The 18,880-nt window shown below is 38.4% G+C and overlaps 1 protein-coding gene across 5 annotated transcripts in view; it reads left to right on the forward strand.

Moving 5' to 3' along the window:
- Positions 1–18,880, forward strand: part of MGAT5 (alpha-1,6-mannosylglycoprotein 6-beta-N-acetylglucosaminyltransferase) — a 336,921-nt gene that overhangs the window by 213,010 nt on the left and 105,031 nt on the right. For all 5 annotated transcript variants that reach the window (XR_013401979.1, XM_015109959.3, XM_015109960.3 and 2 more), the window contains exons 7-10: positions 523–684; positions 3,871–4,040; positions 7,528–7,662; positions 13,282–13,415. Coding sequence is in view for 4 of the 5 variants with exons in the window: in XM_015109959.3 (XP_014965445.1) it covers positions 523–684; positions 3,871–4,040; positions 7,528–7,662; positions 13,282–13,415 (601 nt within the window). In the remaining variant the exon portion in view is untranslated. The remainder of the gene's footprint in view (positions 1–522; positions 685–3,870; positions 4,041–7,527; positions 7,663–13,281; positions 13,416–18,880) is intronic.

The raw sequence follows: 18,880 nt of genomic DNA on the forward strand, positions 1-18,880 counted from the left end.
ATTCCTTAGAGAACAATGAATTTTTGTTTGGACTGGGACAAAACCAGAAGATGAACATTTATTTCCCTGTTTAACTCCGTGGACAGAAAGAGGCTTTTTGGCAACTTCCACGTTGTCAAACAGCCTGCTAAGAATTGACTTCAGTTTTCTTAGAAGTCTGCTGTCCTATGGTAGATCCAAATGGCACAGTAAATTTGAGTGCTGAGAATTTCAAGGTACATCAAGCATACTCATTATAAAAACTGCATTTGAACATAGCTCAGGGCTTTGTAATGCCTGTGCTGCTTTTCTCGATTTCTAATTTTTTAATGATGTCCCTTCCGGCAGATCAGCAGTCAGCAGCCTTTGCTTCAATTTGCAGTCCTGGGACCTTAAAGTCAAAGCTGCAGCAGACAAGACTTACTTTTGAAGCTCTCAATTTAATTGACTAACCCTTTTAAGTTTTCAAATGTCACATCATGAAAACCATTATGCTTTCTGACTTTTTATCTTCTATTCATTTTATTAAATTTCTGTTGCTAGGCGGAAATTCGTACAGATTTTAATATTCTCTACAGTATGATGAAAAAGCATGAAGAATTCCGGTGGATGAGACTACGGATCCGGCGAATGGCTGACGCATGGATTCAAGCAATCAAGTCCCTGGCAGAAAAGCAGAACCTTGAAAAGAGAAAGCGGAAGAAAGTGAGTTTCTTATTAATTCAGTGCAGTTAGATGCCAGTTTTCTTTTAAAATTTGATTTTGCTTGGAAACAAGACTAAGAGAAATGTCATATCTCAAATGATACTCCCTCAGGGTGATTCTGCTCAGTCTCTTGTACAGCTGTTTTTGGGTTGGCCTTTGCCTACTTACAATGCTCCTACTTAGCAGGGTCTGGCACAAGTTTCTTGGGTGAAGCCAAGCAGAATATCTGCCTGTAAGACTTTTCCTTCGAACCTGTCTTTGTCAGGGTATCAGGAAACTTTCCCCCATTTCCTTACCTGAATCCAACCTTTGAGAGCTTCCTATTATATCATCATGAAAATTTTATATTTTTGTTGATTTTCATCCCTGGCTTTTGGACAGCCAGTGAGCTTCATTGTTACTCTGTCTGGTTGGTGCTTCTGCTTATGCTCCTAGGAGAGGGAGAGAAAAATTTGATTAAATTTGAGCCAGTTGCTTTCTAGTTCATGAGGAGAGACTTGGAAAACCTCTCGAATACCCCTGGACTTAGAAGACTTTATGCCCTGTTAGCTATGGATTTGGTGGTCTGGCTTTAGATTAACTGTTCTGATTTCAGAACTGAGCAAAGGGAACAATTTGCTCCCACATCTAAAAAACTTAAAAATGAGTTTGGTATTCCTAATCCAACTGATCTGATATGTTTGAAAAAGAAAATAAAGATATATATGCAAGACCCCAAGCCACAGTTTGATAGATCACTTTTGCCTAGATCTTGTGAATTTGTGAGACAGCAGGACGAAACATTCTGTCACCAAACGGTCATGTATGGAAGAGCATGTGTTCACATGCACAGGTGGACTGTAAAAAGAAATAAAGAATTTTTCTATATATTCCTGTGGCGTAACCTTGAGGATGTATTGTTAGGTGAAGAAAAGTAGAGAATAGTGTACATTATTTTTAAGAGAGAGAGGAAATTTCTATCTATGTATACATATAGATATATACAGATACATACATTTGCTTCTTGCTCTTAGTTTGAAAATGTATTTTTCTTATTTTGATAAACTAAAATTAAAAATAAAGGAGATGGTGATGATGGTTGCACAATAATGTGAATGTGCTTCATGCTGCTGAACCGTATACATTAAAATGGTAAATTTTATGTTGGGTGTATTTTACTACAATAAGAGGGAATAAAAAGGTCAAATAAGGGGAGTTGGGATTAGCATGGAGGCAACAGAAACTGCCATAGAAACTAGACTTCTGAATATATCTGACTTTGTAGATTTGACACTGGAATCATTTTATGTAAGTGCTAAATGAAATTTTATTACCAAAAACTAAAAATTAGGAGGAATACAAAACAAAAGAACTGACTATATATCCATCCAGTTTTGATGGAAGCACACAGAAAGATTATTCTTAGTGACTTTAGAACACAGTAAACGATACACTTCTGATGGGATATCACAAAGGATAAAAAACTGTAAAAACATCTTAAAACCATTTTTATTAATCATGTAATATGCAGTAGCATTGATATTCTCATTCTGAATCCATTGTGAACATTGGAGTAAAGCAGATGAGTAATTATGTTAGTGTCTTTGAGAAGTGGGATCTGCAGTGTGGAAGAAAAGAATTAATGGATGGTAGGATTGGTGATGTTATGTAAAAACACTGTAACCCTGAGTTTGAATTGGAAGCACCAATCGGAACTCATGATTTGCTTTATCTTTGAGGAAAAACAAATTTCCTAGGTAGGGCCACTGTAAGGCCTATAAATAGTAATAAAATTGAGTCCCTTAAGCCCCACACTTTAGTCTCTAAATGCTATTTCTACTAAGTGGTATAAGAGGTTCTTGGAAAAATGGCTTATTAAGGTCCAAGGCAGAAATTGTACCTGTTGAGCCTAGAACAATCTTGTCAGGCACCACATGCGGAGAAGCTATCAAAGAAGACTAAGATCATGTCAAAGGAACTTAGGAGCCAGCTTGGATAGCCTCCCACAGGCCCAGGTGGGACAACTGGATAGTTGGTAAGAGGAATATCCACAATATTTTGAAGCATATCAAATAGCTTTGATGTTATAATGATTTTTTTAATTAAAAATCCTCATAGATCATCATTAGAGTAGGCTAAAAAACAAGTTTATTGTTCTGAAAAACTGGCAAATAAAGAGAAAGACTCAAATATTTACCAGGCTCCTTCTATACCAAGTACAAGTTTGGCTGCATTTATCTATAACCTTAGAGTTAACCTCAGGGTGACCAAATAGTTGATGAGGGGTAGTTTCTCTTCATAGAGAGGCATTCCAGCTAATAAACAAAGAATGGTAAAATATCATTTTGCAGTCCCTAATGGATTAATGGATCTAGCTAGTGACCATCAAGGACTGCTAACATCCCAAGACAGACACACCTGTACATTGTTTCCTATGAGGCTAAGAGACATATGAGGCAATTATTATGTATGTTCTCTGACTCTTGAATCGCACAAGTGCACTTAGAAAAAATAAAGGGCAGTTGAAGAAGTATGAATATTAACTGGATATCGGATGATGTTAAGGAATTACTAGGTTTTTTAGGGATAGTAGTGATGTTCAATTTATATTTTTCAAGTGAAGGTTTGTTCCTTTCAGAAATGCATACCAAAATATTTATAGATGAAAGGATATGTCAAGAATTTGCTTTGAGATAATCTAGAGGGGTTGGGAGAAAATGGGGTTATAGATTAAGATTTGTCATGCATTAATAATTGTTGAAGCTACACAGTAATTACTTTGGTATTGACTATTGTCATGTATATTCAAATTTCCAATACTTTCTATGTATTTGAAATTTTCCATGGTAAGAGGTTAGAAGTATTTTAGCTGTAGATAAAAGACCAAGAGTGTTAGAAAATGTTGTCCTGTCTTACCTTCCTTTAATCCTGATTTTAAAAATACACTGTGCTTTCAAAAGGTGGGATTATCTGTCCATAACCTTGTACTCATAGCCATACCAATGGCTGCAGTGATTTTATTTCTCTAAAACCACAATGAAAAATTATTTCCTTCCTTTGTACCTTCTAGAAAAACAGCATTCCCCACACTGAGATTTTGTTAGGATGTAAACATGACTTTGGGATTTGTTGATCACTTCTTGGCGCAGTACTGTGCATTTTGTATGTGGTTCAGTGTGAATCAGTATATGCCTCTCTGTTTTCCAGGTCCTCGTTCACCTGGGACTCCTGACCAAGGAATCTGGATTTAAGATTGCAGAGACAGCTTTCAGTGGTGGCCCTCTTGGTGAATTAGTTCAGTGGAGTGATTTAATTACATCTCTGTACTTACTGGGCCATGACATTAGGATTTCAGCTTCACTGGCTGAGCTCAAAGAGTAAGGAGATTACTTTTCAATTTTAAAATCAGAATACAGGAAAGAAATTGTAAACTCTTGAAGTGTTACCTCTATTAGTGTGTAATTTTTTGTCGAGGAAAATGAAAGTGATGATTCACTAAACAGGAGATAAGAAGATTATTTTCAGGAGCTAAATACATACACTGTGAAAAGGATAATATGTTTTCATTGTAGCTGAAGGCTCCAGAGGCTTCATAAATGAATACCAGAAAATTCAAACTAAGGAGCTTATTCTTTGCTATTACAGGTGCTTCCAACATCTGTAGCACGAAACATTATTGACTTTCCTAATTCCCTGTCTCTTGCTAAAATTCATACCACTGCCTACTCAACATCAATCTTTCTAAGTCTTAAAACAGGGCAGGTTCCTGTTTGTAATTTAATTTGGATAGAACAAATTTCCTGAAAGCCCAGAGCCGGTCCTTTTTCAATTAGCCAACTTGCACCTGAGTCTGTTAACTCTACTTGGGTGTTTTATTTCACTGAAATTTGCTTCTAGCTCCAGCCCTCCTGTAATCCCTTCTATATTGGCATAGCTGGCTGAGCAGGGACGCTTCCATCCCCTGCAGTTGCTTAGGATAATTGCCCATGGAGACTTCCCACCCAACAGTCAAGTTGTCATGTTGCTATATGTCATATATTTCCAGAAGAAATACCTTGAATGAACATTCTAGAGCTCATTGAGATGAGAGACATGTTAAAACAATATATGGTGGCTCCCAGCACTTTGGGAGGCCAAGGTAGGTAGATCACTTGAGACCAGGAATTCAGGACCAACCTGGCCAACATGGCGAAACCCTGTCTCTACTAAAAATACAAGAATTAACCAGGTGCAGTGGCCCATGCCTGTAGTCCCATCTACTCGAGAGGCAGAGGCTGCAGTGAGCTGAGATCATGCCACTGCACTCCAGCCTGGGTGACAGAGCAAGACTCTGTCTCAAAAAAAAAAACAAAAGCAAACAAAAAAAAATTGGATACACAACCTACAAAGTGGCTGCATTTGTACAGTTAGCAGTCACTCATCTGGTGCCTTCTATAGGCTAGTTTTGGTGTAGGACATACAGAGATGACCAATGCGTGGTCAAGGAGCTGCCAATCATTTGATAATTACAATTAATATATTACATAATAACTACACTAATTCCAGTTCTGTTGGTGCTAAGTGAGGTGTATGTGGATGCTAGAATGTAAGCACTGGGATTACAGAAAACTGAGTATTGTCACTGTGTAGTGGGCATCTAGATAGTGCCTAGCAAGTAATGAGTACTCACATAACTATAGAGTGAATGAGTGAAGAAATAAATAGGTGAATGAATGAGTGGGTAGGTAAATAAATGGAGTGCTGTGGTAGTACCAGGGACAAGTACTGCCTGGGGAGGTCAGGAAAGGCATGTTAGGGATTTATCAGTCAGAGACTGAATTTGATGGTCGAGGGAAAATTTGTTCAGTATGTCCTCACTTAACATTGTTGATAGGTTCTTGGAAACTAGGACTATAACTGAAATTATGTAAAATCAAGCCAGTTTTTTTCATTAACATTATAACCACTGATTTGAAGGAAATGACTTTATTGGTGGGCCTGCTATCTGTTGTTTTGTTTAAAGTCCCAGTTTTCAGGAACCTATTGATGATGTTAAGTGAGGACTTAACTCTAGTAGTCTTTATGCACACTGGGGTCAGGGCTAGATGTGTTTTATTTAAGAAGATAATTGTGGAAGCAACATAGAACAGTGGTCTTTAAATATATCTGTACTTTAGAACCACCTGGAGATCTTTGTATTTATTTTTTAACTTTGGGGTATCTTTTAAAAATCCCACAGACCATGCCACAGGCTAATTAAATCACAACCCTTGGGGGTAGGGCAGAGCCATAAGTATTTTGTGATGCCTCCAGGTAATTTCATTATACAGGCGAGTTTGGGAAACACTGAGCATCATGTTTGCAAACTATGGCTCAGCAGGCCAAATCAGCCCTCTGTCTTTTTTTGTAAATAAAGTTCCATGGGGCCAGGCATGGTGGCTCACGCCTAAAATCCCAGCACTTTGGGAGGCCGAGGCGGGTGGATCACCTGAGGTCAGGAGTTCGAGACCAGCCTGACCAACATGGTGAAACCCTGTCTCTCTTTTGTAAAAATGCAAAAATCAGCCAGGTATGGGGGCAGGCACCTATAATCCCAGCTACTCAGGAAGCTGAGGCAGGAGAATCGCTTGATCCCGGAGGGTGGAGGTTGCAGTGAGCCAAGATCGTGCCATTGCACTCTAGCCTGGGCAACAAGAGCAAAACTCCATCTGAAAATAAATAATAAATAAAGTTTCATGGGAACACAGCCATGCCTATTGTTTACATATCATGTATAGCTGTCTTCATTCCACAACGGGCGAATGGGCCAGTTGTGACTGAGAATGTATGGCCTGCAAAGATGAAGATATTCACTGTCTGGCCCTTAACAGAAAGGGTTTTCTGACTCTTGGGAAGAAACTGGTTCTGCAGAACCTAGTTCTTTCATAAACAGGGGAGAAGGAAGGAGGGTGGCTGATGTGGTGGTTAATACGGAGCTGTCGAGCAGAGTCCTGTTTGTGACTCTTGTCCTTTGAAGCAGGATGTTCATAATTTGGTGAAGGATTATTGTGGGGTGTGGGCCGGGATAAGCAACAGTGGTGGTTGACTAGTAAGTGGGTAGCAGTAGGGTTAGCAGTTACTTGTTCCTACACATGAAGTTGGCCTACCAATCAAGTACATCATCACACTCTGAGCACAAGTGTGGTTTTGTGTGGATGAATGCATGGGTGGGGGAAAGGGTGATAAAAATAAAACTATAAACCGTAGTGCCAGTTCTGTAATATGGTCAAGCTAGGAGGAAAAATTTGACATAGCAGAAAAAGTTAAGGAACAGTATGAGACAGGTAGAAAGAAGTTAATACTATAGAGGCTAGAAATTGAAGACATTTAGAAAAAGGGGATGGGGGGCAGGTTAATAAGGGTGCTGAGCAGTAAGAACAGGCTCTGGGGGAGAAAACTAAGTTGTTGAGTGTCTGGTATTCATTAGGCACTTTCTTTTCAGTATCTCATTGTGAAGAACCCCTGAGAGATTGGCGTCCAATGCTCTTTGTATCCAGTCCTTGTTTTCTGGAATGAGCAAAGAGTTTGAGAGAGGTTAAGTAACTTGTTTAAGGTCTCACAGCTGCTGCATAGTGGTGATGGAGTCAGACCCATGTCTTCCTTGATTTCAAAGACTGTGTTTATATGCCACCATTTGCACCATTTTGCATGAGTCAGAATCAGGGTACTGGGTTGGCCTTAATGGATGGAAATAATTTATATAAGTAGCAGATTTGAAAGGGCCATGCTGTCATCTCTAATAAGGATTGTTGTGGTGGCATTTGACCATTAAAGTTGCCAAGTTTATTACCTTTTAAGTAAATGATCTTTCTCTTTTTTCTCCCCTCTCTCTTGCCGTTTCTCTAGAATCATGAAGAAGGTTGTAGGAAACCGATCTGGCTGCCCAACTGTAGGAGACAGGATCGTTGAGCTCATTTATATTGATATTGTAGGACTTGCTCAATTCAAGAAAACTCTTGGACCATCCTGGGTTCATTACCAGTAAGTGCTGCATGGTTTTCTGACTTAAGGGGTTTTTTCCCCCTCAACAAAGGTTGCATGGTTGTGGGTAGAAAAAGCTTCTCAAATAGTATCTTTTCAGCTGTATGGAGTGTATTGCTCATTCATAATTGAAATTCAGATTCTCAGTGACTTTCTACTTTCTTTGGCTATTCATTATTTTCATTGGTTTCTTAAAAATAGAAAACAAGTGTTCAACCTCCTACCTTGACTAGTATTAATACTTAGCCTTCCTCTCAGTATGCGTATGCCAGTGTTATCTATTTAATCAAATAACCATTTTGATAAGATACGTACAGTGTCATTTCTTGTGTTCCTTGGGTTTTAGATCATGATTGACTTTTCTTACCCTTTACCTCATCAATATTCTTGTCATTCATGGAAGGGAAATCTGGGAATACGTTATCTGAATGCTGGGATCTTGCACTTTTTAAGATAAGCCAATGATTAGTATGACTGTGGTGCATGTGTACTCTGTGCAGTCTTTATTATTTAGTAGAGTAGCTCAGTGTTTCCCTGAGTGTGGGTTTGGGACCACGATTTAGTATTTGAAACACTTTTACCTGGTATACAAACATGGCCCTAAATCACAATGAATTATATAAAGAAATTTATTAATTTTTCAATTTTCTTTCAGTCTTTTTGAGAAAAGGTGTAGTTTGATGCTACTATATCTCTGTCACTACTTTTAACACACGCATTCTTAACAATGTGAGAGTAGCTGTGAGTCTCAGCATTCAGCACGCAAAAGTATCTATTCTAAATTGTAAAATACTTCCTAAAGGTTATATGCTTTTTTGTTGTTGTTATCTTGCATGTATGGCGGTCAATACTGGGTTTTTTCTTTCTAATTTTTGGGGTTTTTTTTAATTTCTCATTTTTATTTTTTGTCTTGTCTTTTATTGCTTCTGTCCTTTATCACATTTAAAAATTCCTCTCATTACAAAGGTCCCCCAAACCACCAAATTTGGTCCTTGCCAGGAGTATCAAATGATTTGGAGGTCTTTAGTCATGAGAGAATAGTAAACAACAGTACTAGATAACACTGACTACTCATGTCAGTTTCATCAAGACTAATAACTTTATGGACAGAGAAACTGAGTTATTTTGCCAGTTTTAGAATGAATTTTTTAAAATTATACTTTAAGTTCTAGGGTACATGTGTACAACATGCAGGTTCGTTACATATGTATAAATGTGCCATGTTGGTGTGCTGCACCCGTTAACTCGTCATTTACGTTAGGTGTATCTCCTAACGCTATACCTTCCCACGACAAGCCCCGGTGTGTGACGTTCCCCACCCTGTGTCCAAGTGTTCTCATTGCTCAATTCCCACCTATGAGTGAGAACATGCGGTGTTTGGTTTTCTGTCCTTGTGATAGTTTGCTCAGAATGATGGTTTCTAGCTTCATCCATGTAGCTACAAAGGACATGAACTCATCCTTTTTTATGGCTGCATAATGTTGGGTTTTATTTATGGTCTTTAAAAGTTTCCTTTAAAAAATAAATTCTAAAAGTTGAATAAACTTATGTAAATGGCACATAAATATAAAAAAAGCAAAACTAAAAACTTGCTGCAGGCCAAGATAGTGCTCTACCTTTTGCATTAGGTTTTTTCCTGGTTTTGGCTCGTTTCTTGAAATCTTGACGAAAGTAGAGTTGTTGTTTTCTACCGTTTTGTAAATGGCAGACATCTGATAAATGTGCAAAGGAATCTATGCAGTACAGGCTTCCCTTGACTCACATATCCTCGCTATTAAGAAGAGTTCTTTGGATGGAAAAATATTCTCAGTGGTAGTGTTTAGGTGAATTAAAAAAGGATAATTTTGTTATTAAAATGGTCACCGTTGATTGGCATTTCATTCTTGTTGGATGAACAGGCACCATCTCAGAGGGGGTTTTATGGATGAATGTAATGTCTATCTGCCTTTCTTTAATAAATCATCTATGTTAGTGATATTACCTGGCAGGAGGTCTGTTAGTGCTTTAGGTCTGCAGTCTTTGTGGTGTGATGAAGCGAAGATTCTATTAAAAGTCTACTCAGGTCCCCTTGGAAGTTTCTTGCCGATTTCTTTCCCTTTTAAAAATTAGAAATTGTCAGAGAAGATTTAAAATTTTCCCTTTTAAAAATCAGAAATTTAATGGAATACATACCAACAACCAAGGTGAATTGTCAGTATTCATCTTGGTTGTTGGTATGTATTCCATTAAATGTATTGTTGTTATCTGATCTTTCAATTAGGAGCAAACCCTTGGAAAATTAATTGTAAATTTTGTCCAATTTACGCAGGGACCTAGGAAATTCGATTAAACATATATTACATGCCTACATGCAACTAGTATTCTGCTAGTTACTGCAAAACTCATACCCATTTTACTTCCTACAAGGCCTTTGTCGAAGGACTTACAAGAAAGTAAACTGCAAGTAGTCTAAGATATGCCATGTTTTATGTTAAACACCAGATTAGAAATTAGGGCATGGCAAGGAGCTCCTGAACATCCATTTCATAGTAGTGTGGCTGACAGGAGTTACTTGGCATGACTGCTGTGATCCCTGTTAAAAGAAGGCGAGCTGCCTTGGGCATCAAAACAAATATCTTTTTAAGTCGTTAGTCTGCTTATGATGTTCCAGACACAGAGACATTAGAGGGAAGGCCTAAATATTAGCAACACATTATAAAAATAGTTGCAAAACACACAGATGCAGGATGTGATTGAAGAAGGAAAACTGTAATGTCAAACCTTCCATGTGCTAGACCAAGTCCAGTGTCCTGTCTGTGCTTTATAAATTAAACCTAGATAAGCTAGAAAAGCAATTCCCAAGCAAAAGCCTCAAGTAAAAGGATGTCAAATTATAAATTTCTGAGAGACAGCTGATCATTCCATTCCTCTTTCAGGAAGAGCCCAGTGCCACATAGCTTACATCTAGGCACTGTGCAAAGTCTGGGCTTTCAGGCGTTAGGCCCTTAGCAGACAGCTTTACTCATCAGGATTTGTTTTAGTTGCCCAAATCAAAAATAACAATAATAAAACTTCAAGTTAAAAATATGGTCACCAGCCAAAGCTAGAGAAGAGTATATTGTTAGCATTTTATAGCCATGAGTTCCACATCCACAGATTCAACCACAGACCAAAAATATCTGAAGGAAAAAGATAATAATACAATAATAAAAATACAAATATGATACTAGGCATTATAAGTAATCTAGAGATTTAAATATGAGAGGATGTGCATAGGTTATATGAAAGTACTATACCATTTTATGTCAGGGACTTGAGTATCCTTGGATTTTGGTATCCACAGGGGTCCTGGAACCAACCCGCCAGTTACCAAGGATGGCTGTAGACTGTTGGAGTCAATTGCCAATAAGTGGAAAAAGCTGAGCCTTCAAGCCAAGGCTCCTTATGACAAGAGTGGCCCGTTTCTCCCTGCTGTGCCTGCTGTAACAAAGTGCTGTAATCTTTGACTCACAAAGTAGTGCTGGCGAATCCCGGGTCTGATTCTCTGGTAGGAGTGGAGCATTCCCCAGCCCCACAAATCAGCGTGGGTCCTGTCCTCTCCTCCCGCTTTTTGCAGTGACCTTCAGAGCTGCCACCATTAACACTGCCAGCTTTTGCAGAAGAATATATACTGGCTCAAACCAGTTCCTTGTACATCTTTTTTTTAAACGGAAAAATACAAGAAATGGGTATGTTTTATTAAGTGGAAAGGGATGCTCTGAGCTATTCAAAGAGCAAAGAAAACAAAAACACTGATCTGTTCCTTGGGTCCCTAGCTTTCTTTTTTCAGGACTGTGGGCTTTATTTCTGCCCACCTATTGGCCACCAGACCAATGACGTATCTTTGATGATACTGTGAAAACTGTCGCTATGATGAGAGCATATTCCGTGAGAGCCACACAAGAATCTCAGACAGGGAAATTCCTCCTGTGGTCAGCTTGTATTTGACGTGTGGTTGTGGCCTTCCTGCCTTTCTTTTCTTCACTTCCTGGCCTTAACAAATTGTAGTGATCTCTAACGAGAAAACTAGCACACAGAAAAGAAAATTTATGAGTATACTTCCTAGAAAGTCCAATCTCATGTTTGGATTTTAAAAACTGAGCCAGATTTTTAAAAGTTGTTACCATCATCTGATTCTAAAATATGAGTTTCAGTCTTTACTTTTATGCTTCTTAGTCTTCTAAAAGTTATTCAGAAGTATTATTGATACATACTAGAAAATAGAACTGCTTTTATTGGCCATCCTCAAGTTTAATTTACATCAAATACTTTGAAAGTCAGTGATGAAATGTTACCAAAATCAATAAATTTTGTTTTGGGATTGATTCCTTTCTTCCAATTGGTTGTTCTTCATGCACTCTCGAGCAGCGGTCAGGAAACTTTCTGAAAAGAGCCAGCTAGTAAACATTGTAAGCTTTTTGGGCCATGTATGCGTCACTGCAGCTATTCAGCTGTGCTGTTACAGGATGAAAGCAGCCGTAGACAATAGGTCAACAACAGGGTATGGCCACATTCAAATACAATTTTTATTTTTGAACATGGAAATTGGAATTGTATATAATTTCCACATGTCACAAAATATTTTTTAAAAACCATTTAAGAACGTAAAGATGGCCGGGCGTGGTGGCTCAAGCCTGTAATCCCAGCACTTTGGGAGGCCGAGACGGGCGGATCACGAGGTCAGGAGATCGAGACCATCCTGGCTAACACGGTGAAACCCCGCCTCTACTAAAAAATACAAAAAACTAGCCGGGCAAGGTGGCGGGCGCCTGTAGTCCCAGCTACTCGGGAGGCTGAGAAAGGAGAATGGCGTGAACTCGGGAGGCGGAGCTTGCAGTGAGCTGAGATCCGGCCACTGCACTCCAGTCTGGGCGACAGAGCGAGACTCCGTCTCAAAAAAAAAAAAAAAAAAGAACGTAAAGATTATTCTAAGCTCACAGACCTTACGAAAATAGACGGTAGACCAGATTTGGCCCTGTTTTATGGCTTTGGTGGAATAGTAAACAAAACGTCTTCACTTGCATTTCTTCAAGTTCTAGGAGAAAGCAAATAAAGTTCTATTGCTATCAGAAATATAAAAAATACCATTGCCTACTGAAAGATTCTAAGCTTAATGTAAAGTCAAATACTCCAACTGATGAAAACGTTGAGTGATTTCTCCTAGAGATAACACATGTCATATGATTTAAGCAGAATCAGACCTCTGTAGATGGTAGCTCTGTTTCTTTGGCATCGGTTGATTAGTCACCTACTGTGTGCTCAGCTCTGGCTAGGTGCTGGGGGTACGGCATTGAACATGGCAGTCCCCAGTTCAAGCTTTCATGGAACTTTTTATTTTGCTGGTAGTTGATTGATCCTCTGTAATTAGTTACCCGATCTGAAGCAAATCGTATCTGCTGTGTGATGTCTCAGACACTAAAGTGACACAAGTAGATGTTTGGTACACAAGCTATTCTAAAACATCTCAGTTTTTGTCTGGTCCTGCGTCTGTCTAAAAGGATTTACCTATTTTTAGTAGTCCTGAAGGAAGGGTTAGAGCTTTTACCTTTTCAACTTTGGGGGCAAGTATGTAGTGTTAAACATATTGCTGTTTTCTTTCAGGTGCATGCTCCGAGTCCTCGATTCATTTGGTACTGAACCTGAATTTAATCACGCAAATTATGCCCAATCGAAAGGCCACAAGACCCCCTGGGGAAAATGGAATCTGAACCCTCAGCAGTTTTATACCATGTTCCGTGAGTATTCCTGTTTCATGTATGCTTTCCAGAATGCCACCAAGAATAGATGAGAAAATCAGCTGCCATCTATTTTGGGTTATGATTCTCAGGACCATTAGCTGTAGAAGTCTGTGCTGTTGAACCTTTCCTTGGGAATTACTGAATTGGTTTGTTTTGTTTTGTTTTGTTTTGTTTTTTAGTTGAAATCGAAAGGCCACATTAACATTTTTTGAAAAGCTTGGAAATATTCTGGAGAAAAAATGTTCAGTACAAAGTATCATTAGAAACTACTTGGGAAAGGACTTTGCAGTGACTTTAGATTGGCAGGCACTAAACACATTTTATGCCACATAGATGCTATTTAGGGTACACTTTGTCACTAATGAGGGGTGAAGTCTTTCATGCAGATCTATTTTCCACATAATTAAACCTGAATTATTTAAGCATCAAACTTTTTAAAGAAAAAAATAGCTTTTAAAAAATGGAACTGTTTTAAACTCAGTTTTGTATTTTACTGACTTCTTCAATCCTCGGCCCAGAATGAAATTTTGCCTTCTCTTGCTGACTTGGTGTCATTGTTTTCAGCAGCAGTGCTTATTTCATGAGCCAATACAGTAAGAACAGCACACCAAATGCTGATGAATTAACTGGCCACAGATGCTAGGCTCTTAGATATTTTCTGTTTCTATAGGGTTATTTCCCCACTTTTACCATTTCTTCCTGCTGCTTTCTGTTTACCTGGCACTAGCCTCATTTCTAATTAGCTGAGGACTGTGAACTCAAAAACCACATTTGATAGTGTTTATGCCAACAATGAATTTATTTTGTAAGTCAATAGTCTTGAGTAATGAGATGAAGCCCTATTCCAGAAGTGAAAGGCCACATGAGATAATTTGGATGATGAGAGAATTCCTGTTTTCTAAAATTATCAGGATAAGCTTGATCCAGAGGTTTCCACTTTGTAACTTCTGAGATGAATCTGTTTGCTTTGTAGAACCAAGACCCAAAAGACTCCTTCCTAATCTTCTTCCCATGTGGTTGTCCCTTCCCATTGTATGCAGCTACCTGAAGGTAACCCCTGTCTCACACTCACTAAATGTAACAGCACATGCATTGGACTAATCTTTGGGTGTTAGGCATGAGAAGGGAGAATTAAGAATGGAGAGTAATTTTAAAAATCAACTCATCCTTAAGTGTTCTATTAAGCTCAGATTTGTGAGAGTGTGTTGTATGCTTCATAAACGTCATTGTTCATGGAGCTGTATCATCCTACTATTACACACCGTCCCTGGGGCACAGTTCATGGGGCAAATAGATTTTTGGCACATTAGGTAACAGATGGCTTTTAGTGTGGTGAGGATGCTCAGAGTTTGCCTGTGATTTGACTTTGCTGTGTAACTTTGAGGGATGGGATAAGGTGGCACAGAATAGCCTAAGAAGTGACCTGTGTGTTAAACCAAGTGAAATAAAACATTGACTGTGTTCAAAGTGACTAAAACCGCTGGGTGCTATGGCAGGTGTGTGCCCCACAAGAGATGGAGTTTCCAGGGAGTAGAGAAGAGAGGTTTTTTTTTTCCCTAGAAAACAAAGTTCTATTTTAGAATGTTGGAATTCACAGTCCTGCAAACCTATTTTGTTCTCCATGGATGGAGAACTTCAGCAGTATTGGTTGATTAAATTGAAGGAAATTCACTGCTTAAAATGTAACTGAAGATAAAAACATGGATTAATTTCTGTTAACCTGGGAAGGGAATTAGTTCCCTAACCATGACTCAGAATTCAGCAGAAATGAGGGAAAATTGATATGCTTGACTATATTTTTAAAAAAAGAAGAACCTGTATGGCAAAACAACAACCAATAACATCATAAGTAAATGATATCACAGAGGGCTAAATTACTAATATAGACCCTTATATATACACATACATATATATTTATATATATATACATTATATATATATGTATTTATATATATATATAAAAATTAAGAAAAAGTTCCATGTTCCAACAGAAAAATGGGAAAAGGCTATTAAGTTTAGAGGAAAGAGAAATTTACTGCTCTGAACATATGGAAAGATGTTAACTTTACTCACAGTAAGAGAAATGCATTTTTAAACTGCACCAAGATACCATGTCCCATGTACAGATTGGCAGAAATGCAAAAGTTGAACAGCGTAGCTATTCTGATGATGCGGTGAGCAAAACCAGCCCTCTTCAACCCTAGTGGTTAGAATGCAGCATGGTACTACCCCAGTGGGGATGTGTTTGTCAGGATCTAGTAAAACTGCCTCTGCATTTTCTTTCTTCAACTAAGCACCTCGTATATAGGAATCTATTCCAAAGATAATGAGCAAAATCAAGATGTGGCATGTGCTCAAGGGCATTTAGTGCAGCACTATTTGTGATAGGAAGCAACAAGAAACAACCCAAGTAATCATCATAGAGGACTGAGTGAATAATATGATCCATTAATAGAATGAAGTACTACGTAGCTATAAAAAGAAATGAGGAAGGCTTTCATTCCAGGAGGGGCATGTCTAGGATATTTTAAGTGATAAGAGCCAATGTGCAGGACAATGTAGAGCTACTCCCTTTTATATATGTCAGATATAGAGGAAGAGTGTGTGTGGTCGTGTTAGTATATATGAATGAACTTATATTTCCAAAAGAAACAATGAAAGGACAAATAAACTAATAAAAGTGATTGCCATTGGATAAAGTGATTCCCACTGGATAAAAAGGTATCCAGGGATGGGGCTAGAAGGCTGATGTCTTTTAATGTTCCTTATTTTGACTTTAAGACCATGTAAATGTTTTACCTAATTTAAAAAGAGAAATATTCCGAAGAATTCAAAGTAGGATCTCGAAGAAGTATTTGCACATTCATGTTCACTGCAGTAGTATTCCTAATAGCCGTGAGGTAGAAGCAACCCAAATGTCCATCCACACAAGTGGATAAAGAAAAACGTAGTGTACATATATATGCAATATTATTTAGCCTTAAAAAGGAAGGAAATCCTTCATATGTTACAACATGGATGAACCTCAAGGATATTATGCTAAGGGAAATAAGCTAGTCACAAAAAGGTGAATACCATATGATTCCACTCATAAAGTATCTAAGGTAGTCAAAATCATAGAAACAGAAAACGGAAAGGTGGTTACCAAGTTGGGAGGAGGAATTAGTGTTTAATGGCTATGGGGTTTCAGTATTACAAGATGAAAAAGTTCTGAAGATCCCTTGCATACCAGTGTGAATATACTTAACACTACTGAACACTTAAAAAAGGTTAAGATGGTAAATTTAGTGTTACTTGTTTTTTACCACAATAAAAATTCAAATAAAAAAGAAAAGCATTCACTAAGAATTGAAAGCAGATAGAGACAAACCTAGCTATATGCATGAGGTTGATGTTAACCTCTCATATAGAGAAGATTATTACTTAAGTGGCTTTAAAAGACCATGCTTTGACTATACAGTTGTAGTGGGAAGTATTTATATTGTTACTTGAAACTGTTATAGGTATGTTGTAGGAACCAAGATCTTTAGTATACAAAAAGAGGGGAGTACCTAAAGATTCTAGATTCCGGAATGATACACCAACCAAGAAAACTCCACAAAGTGTAGTGGGTCACCTTTGCAAATTGCTAGGATACTACCTCATTACCGTAAAAACTAAAGTGAAAGAATTCAGCTTTGATCATGCCTTTCTAGCACAAATTGTATTTGAAAATAAACAGTTGATGAGAGAAAGTCATTAATCATGGAGAAATCACAACTAATAAATGCAAAAGGAATGAATTAGAAAATGAGCATTATAAAAGTCCTGATGAGACAGTAGAGCAAAACAATCATCATCAGTGGTCGCTAAATCCATCAAGTAACAGGTTGATGGAAAACTTTCTCATGGATGAGGCTGACTTGAATGGAGGAAATATGGAAATGAATAGAGAAATAAAGCAGTTTGAGACCTTTATCCTATTCAGATGTGTCTGAGCCCGGAAAATTTGCAGCAACAACAAAAAGCTCCTGCACTCTGTTTTCCAGCGCCCGCCCACAGTGAACTTGGATGCATGCTTGGAAGAGGGTCCCTTTCTTCCCATGTGACAAAGGCCTGGGGTCCAGTCTACTAGGTCCTTCCCATATAGCCCTCCATTCCTTTACCTTTTGGGTCAATGTGGCTACTGCAGTAGTCTGAAGAGAAATAGCATTCCTTTGAATATCAAAAGTTATATTTATTTATTGTTAATTTTTCAAAAGTGAAACATTTACTAGTGCTTAATATATGAGCTGGATAGTAATCATTATCTAATTTCTGTATAAATATGCACATATACTGAGGATGTACTCAGAATCCTATGTGCTTAGATTGTGTTCTACTGATGGAATGCGCAATGAAAAGTTCCGAGACTGTGGAAATAGAGTGCTATACTTGAGGAATCAAGTCTTCAGGACTAGCTGCCTTATCATAAGACGTAGCAGCGTTGTGGTTTATGTGCAGACAGAGAGCGTGGGGAAGGCCAGTCCAAAAGAACCCGGTGGGAAGATAAAGAAAAATACACCATTGGGATGCATCTTGAGGAGCAGTGAAACGAAATACGCTGGACCGGAATGTGTTTGCGTTCTTAAATATTCATGGTACACATCTCACTTTAAGACTCCTTCCGTTTCTCCTCTAACTCATTTTCTAAGTTGGTGGGGTTTCTACAAGTTGAAAAACCTTGCATTTCTGTATTATTTTGCCCACAGTCTCAGAAGTTCACTGGTGCCATTGCCATCATGTGTTCTCTTTGCAGTTAGGCATTTTAGGTGGTGTCCACATAGACTCTTCCTGACACCTTCCTAAGCAGCTTCTGGAGGGACTGGTGGCCAGACGATACTAAGGCCATTTGATTAGGTCTATTAAGTGATGGTTTTTCCCCAGGAATCTGGTAAGTCTGGTTGTTCCTCCTTCTAGGCCCCCATTCCTGCTCGCTCCTCCTGTCCACGTGTTAACATGACCTCTGAACTAGGTACTAAGGCTTTCCAGCCACAAAAGCCAGCTTTTGAAAGCTCAGCTTGGATTAGGTGATTTCTCCTCAGAGACTGCAGTGCCTTCCTTTTGTCCATGGGATGATTTTAAACTCCACAGCAGAGTATTCAAGACCTTAGGCTCTCTGGCCTCAACCCCCAACCATATTCCTCCCCAGGTCTGGCCCCAGCCTCACCCAACAGCCTGCTGGTCTCTGAGAAGCAAAATTTAATTTTTTCTTTAAAACTCTACTTAAGTGACTTCCTCCAATTTTCCAATCAAATTTATAAAGAAATGTAACCCAATTACAAAAACAGGGAAAGACTTCCTCCTACTGAAAAAGGCTCCCCTAACCCTGGTGTAACTTTTATCTTTTTCACAAGTATGTTTTTACATACTTGTCACATACTTACCAAAATTTTGTATCTGCTTTTTTTCCACTTAATATATCATCTTTTTTTTTCTTCAAG

The sequence above is a fragment of the Macaca mulatta genome, chromosome 12 (genome assembly GCF_049350105.2).
Source record: "Macaca mulatta isolate MMU2019108-1 chromosome 12, T2T-MMU8v2.0, whole genome shotgun sequence".
Taxonomy (NCBI): Eukaryota; Metazoa; Chordata; class Mammalia; order Primates; family Cercopithecidae; genus Macaca; species Macaca mulatta.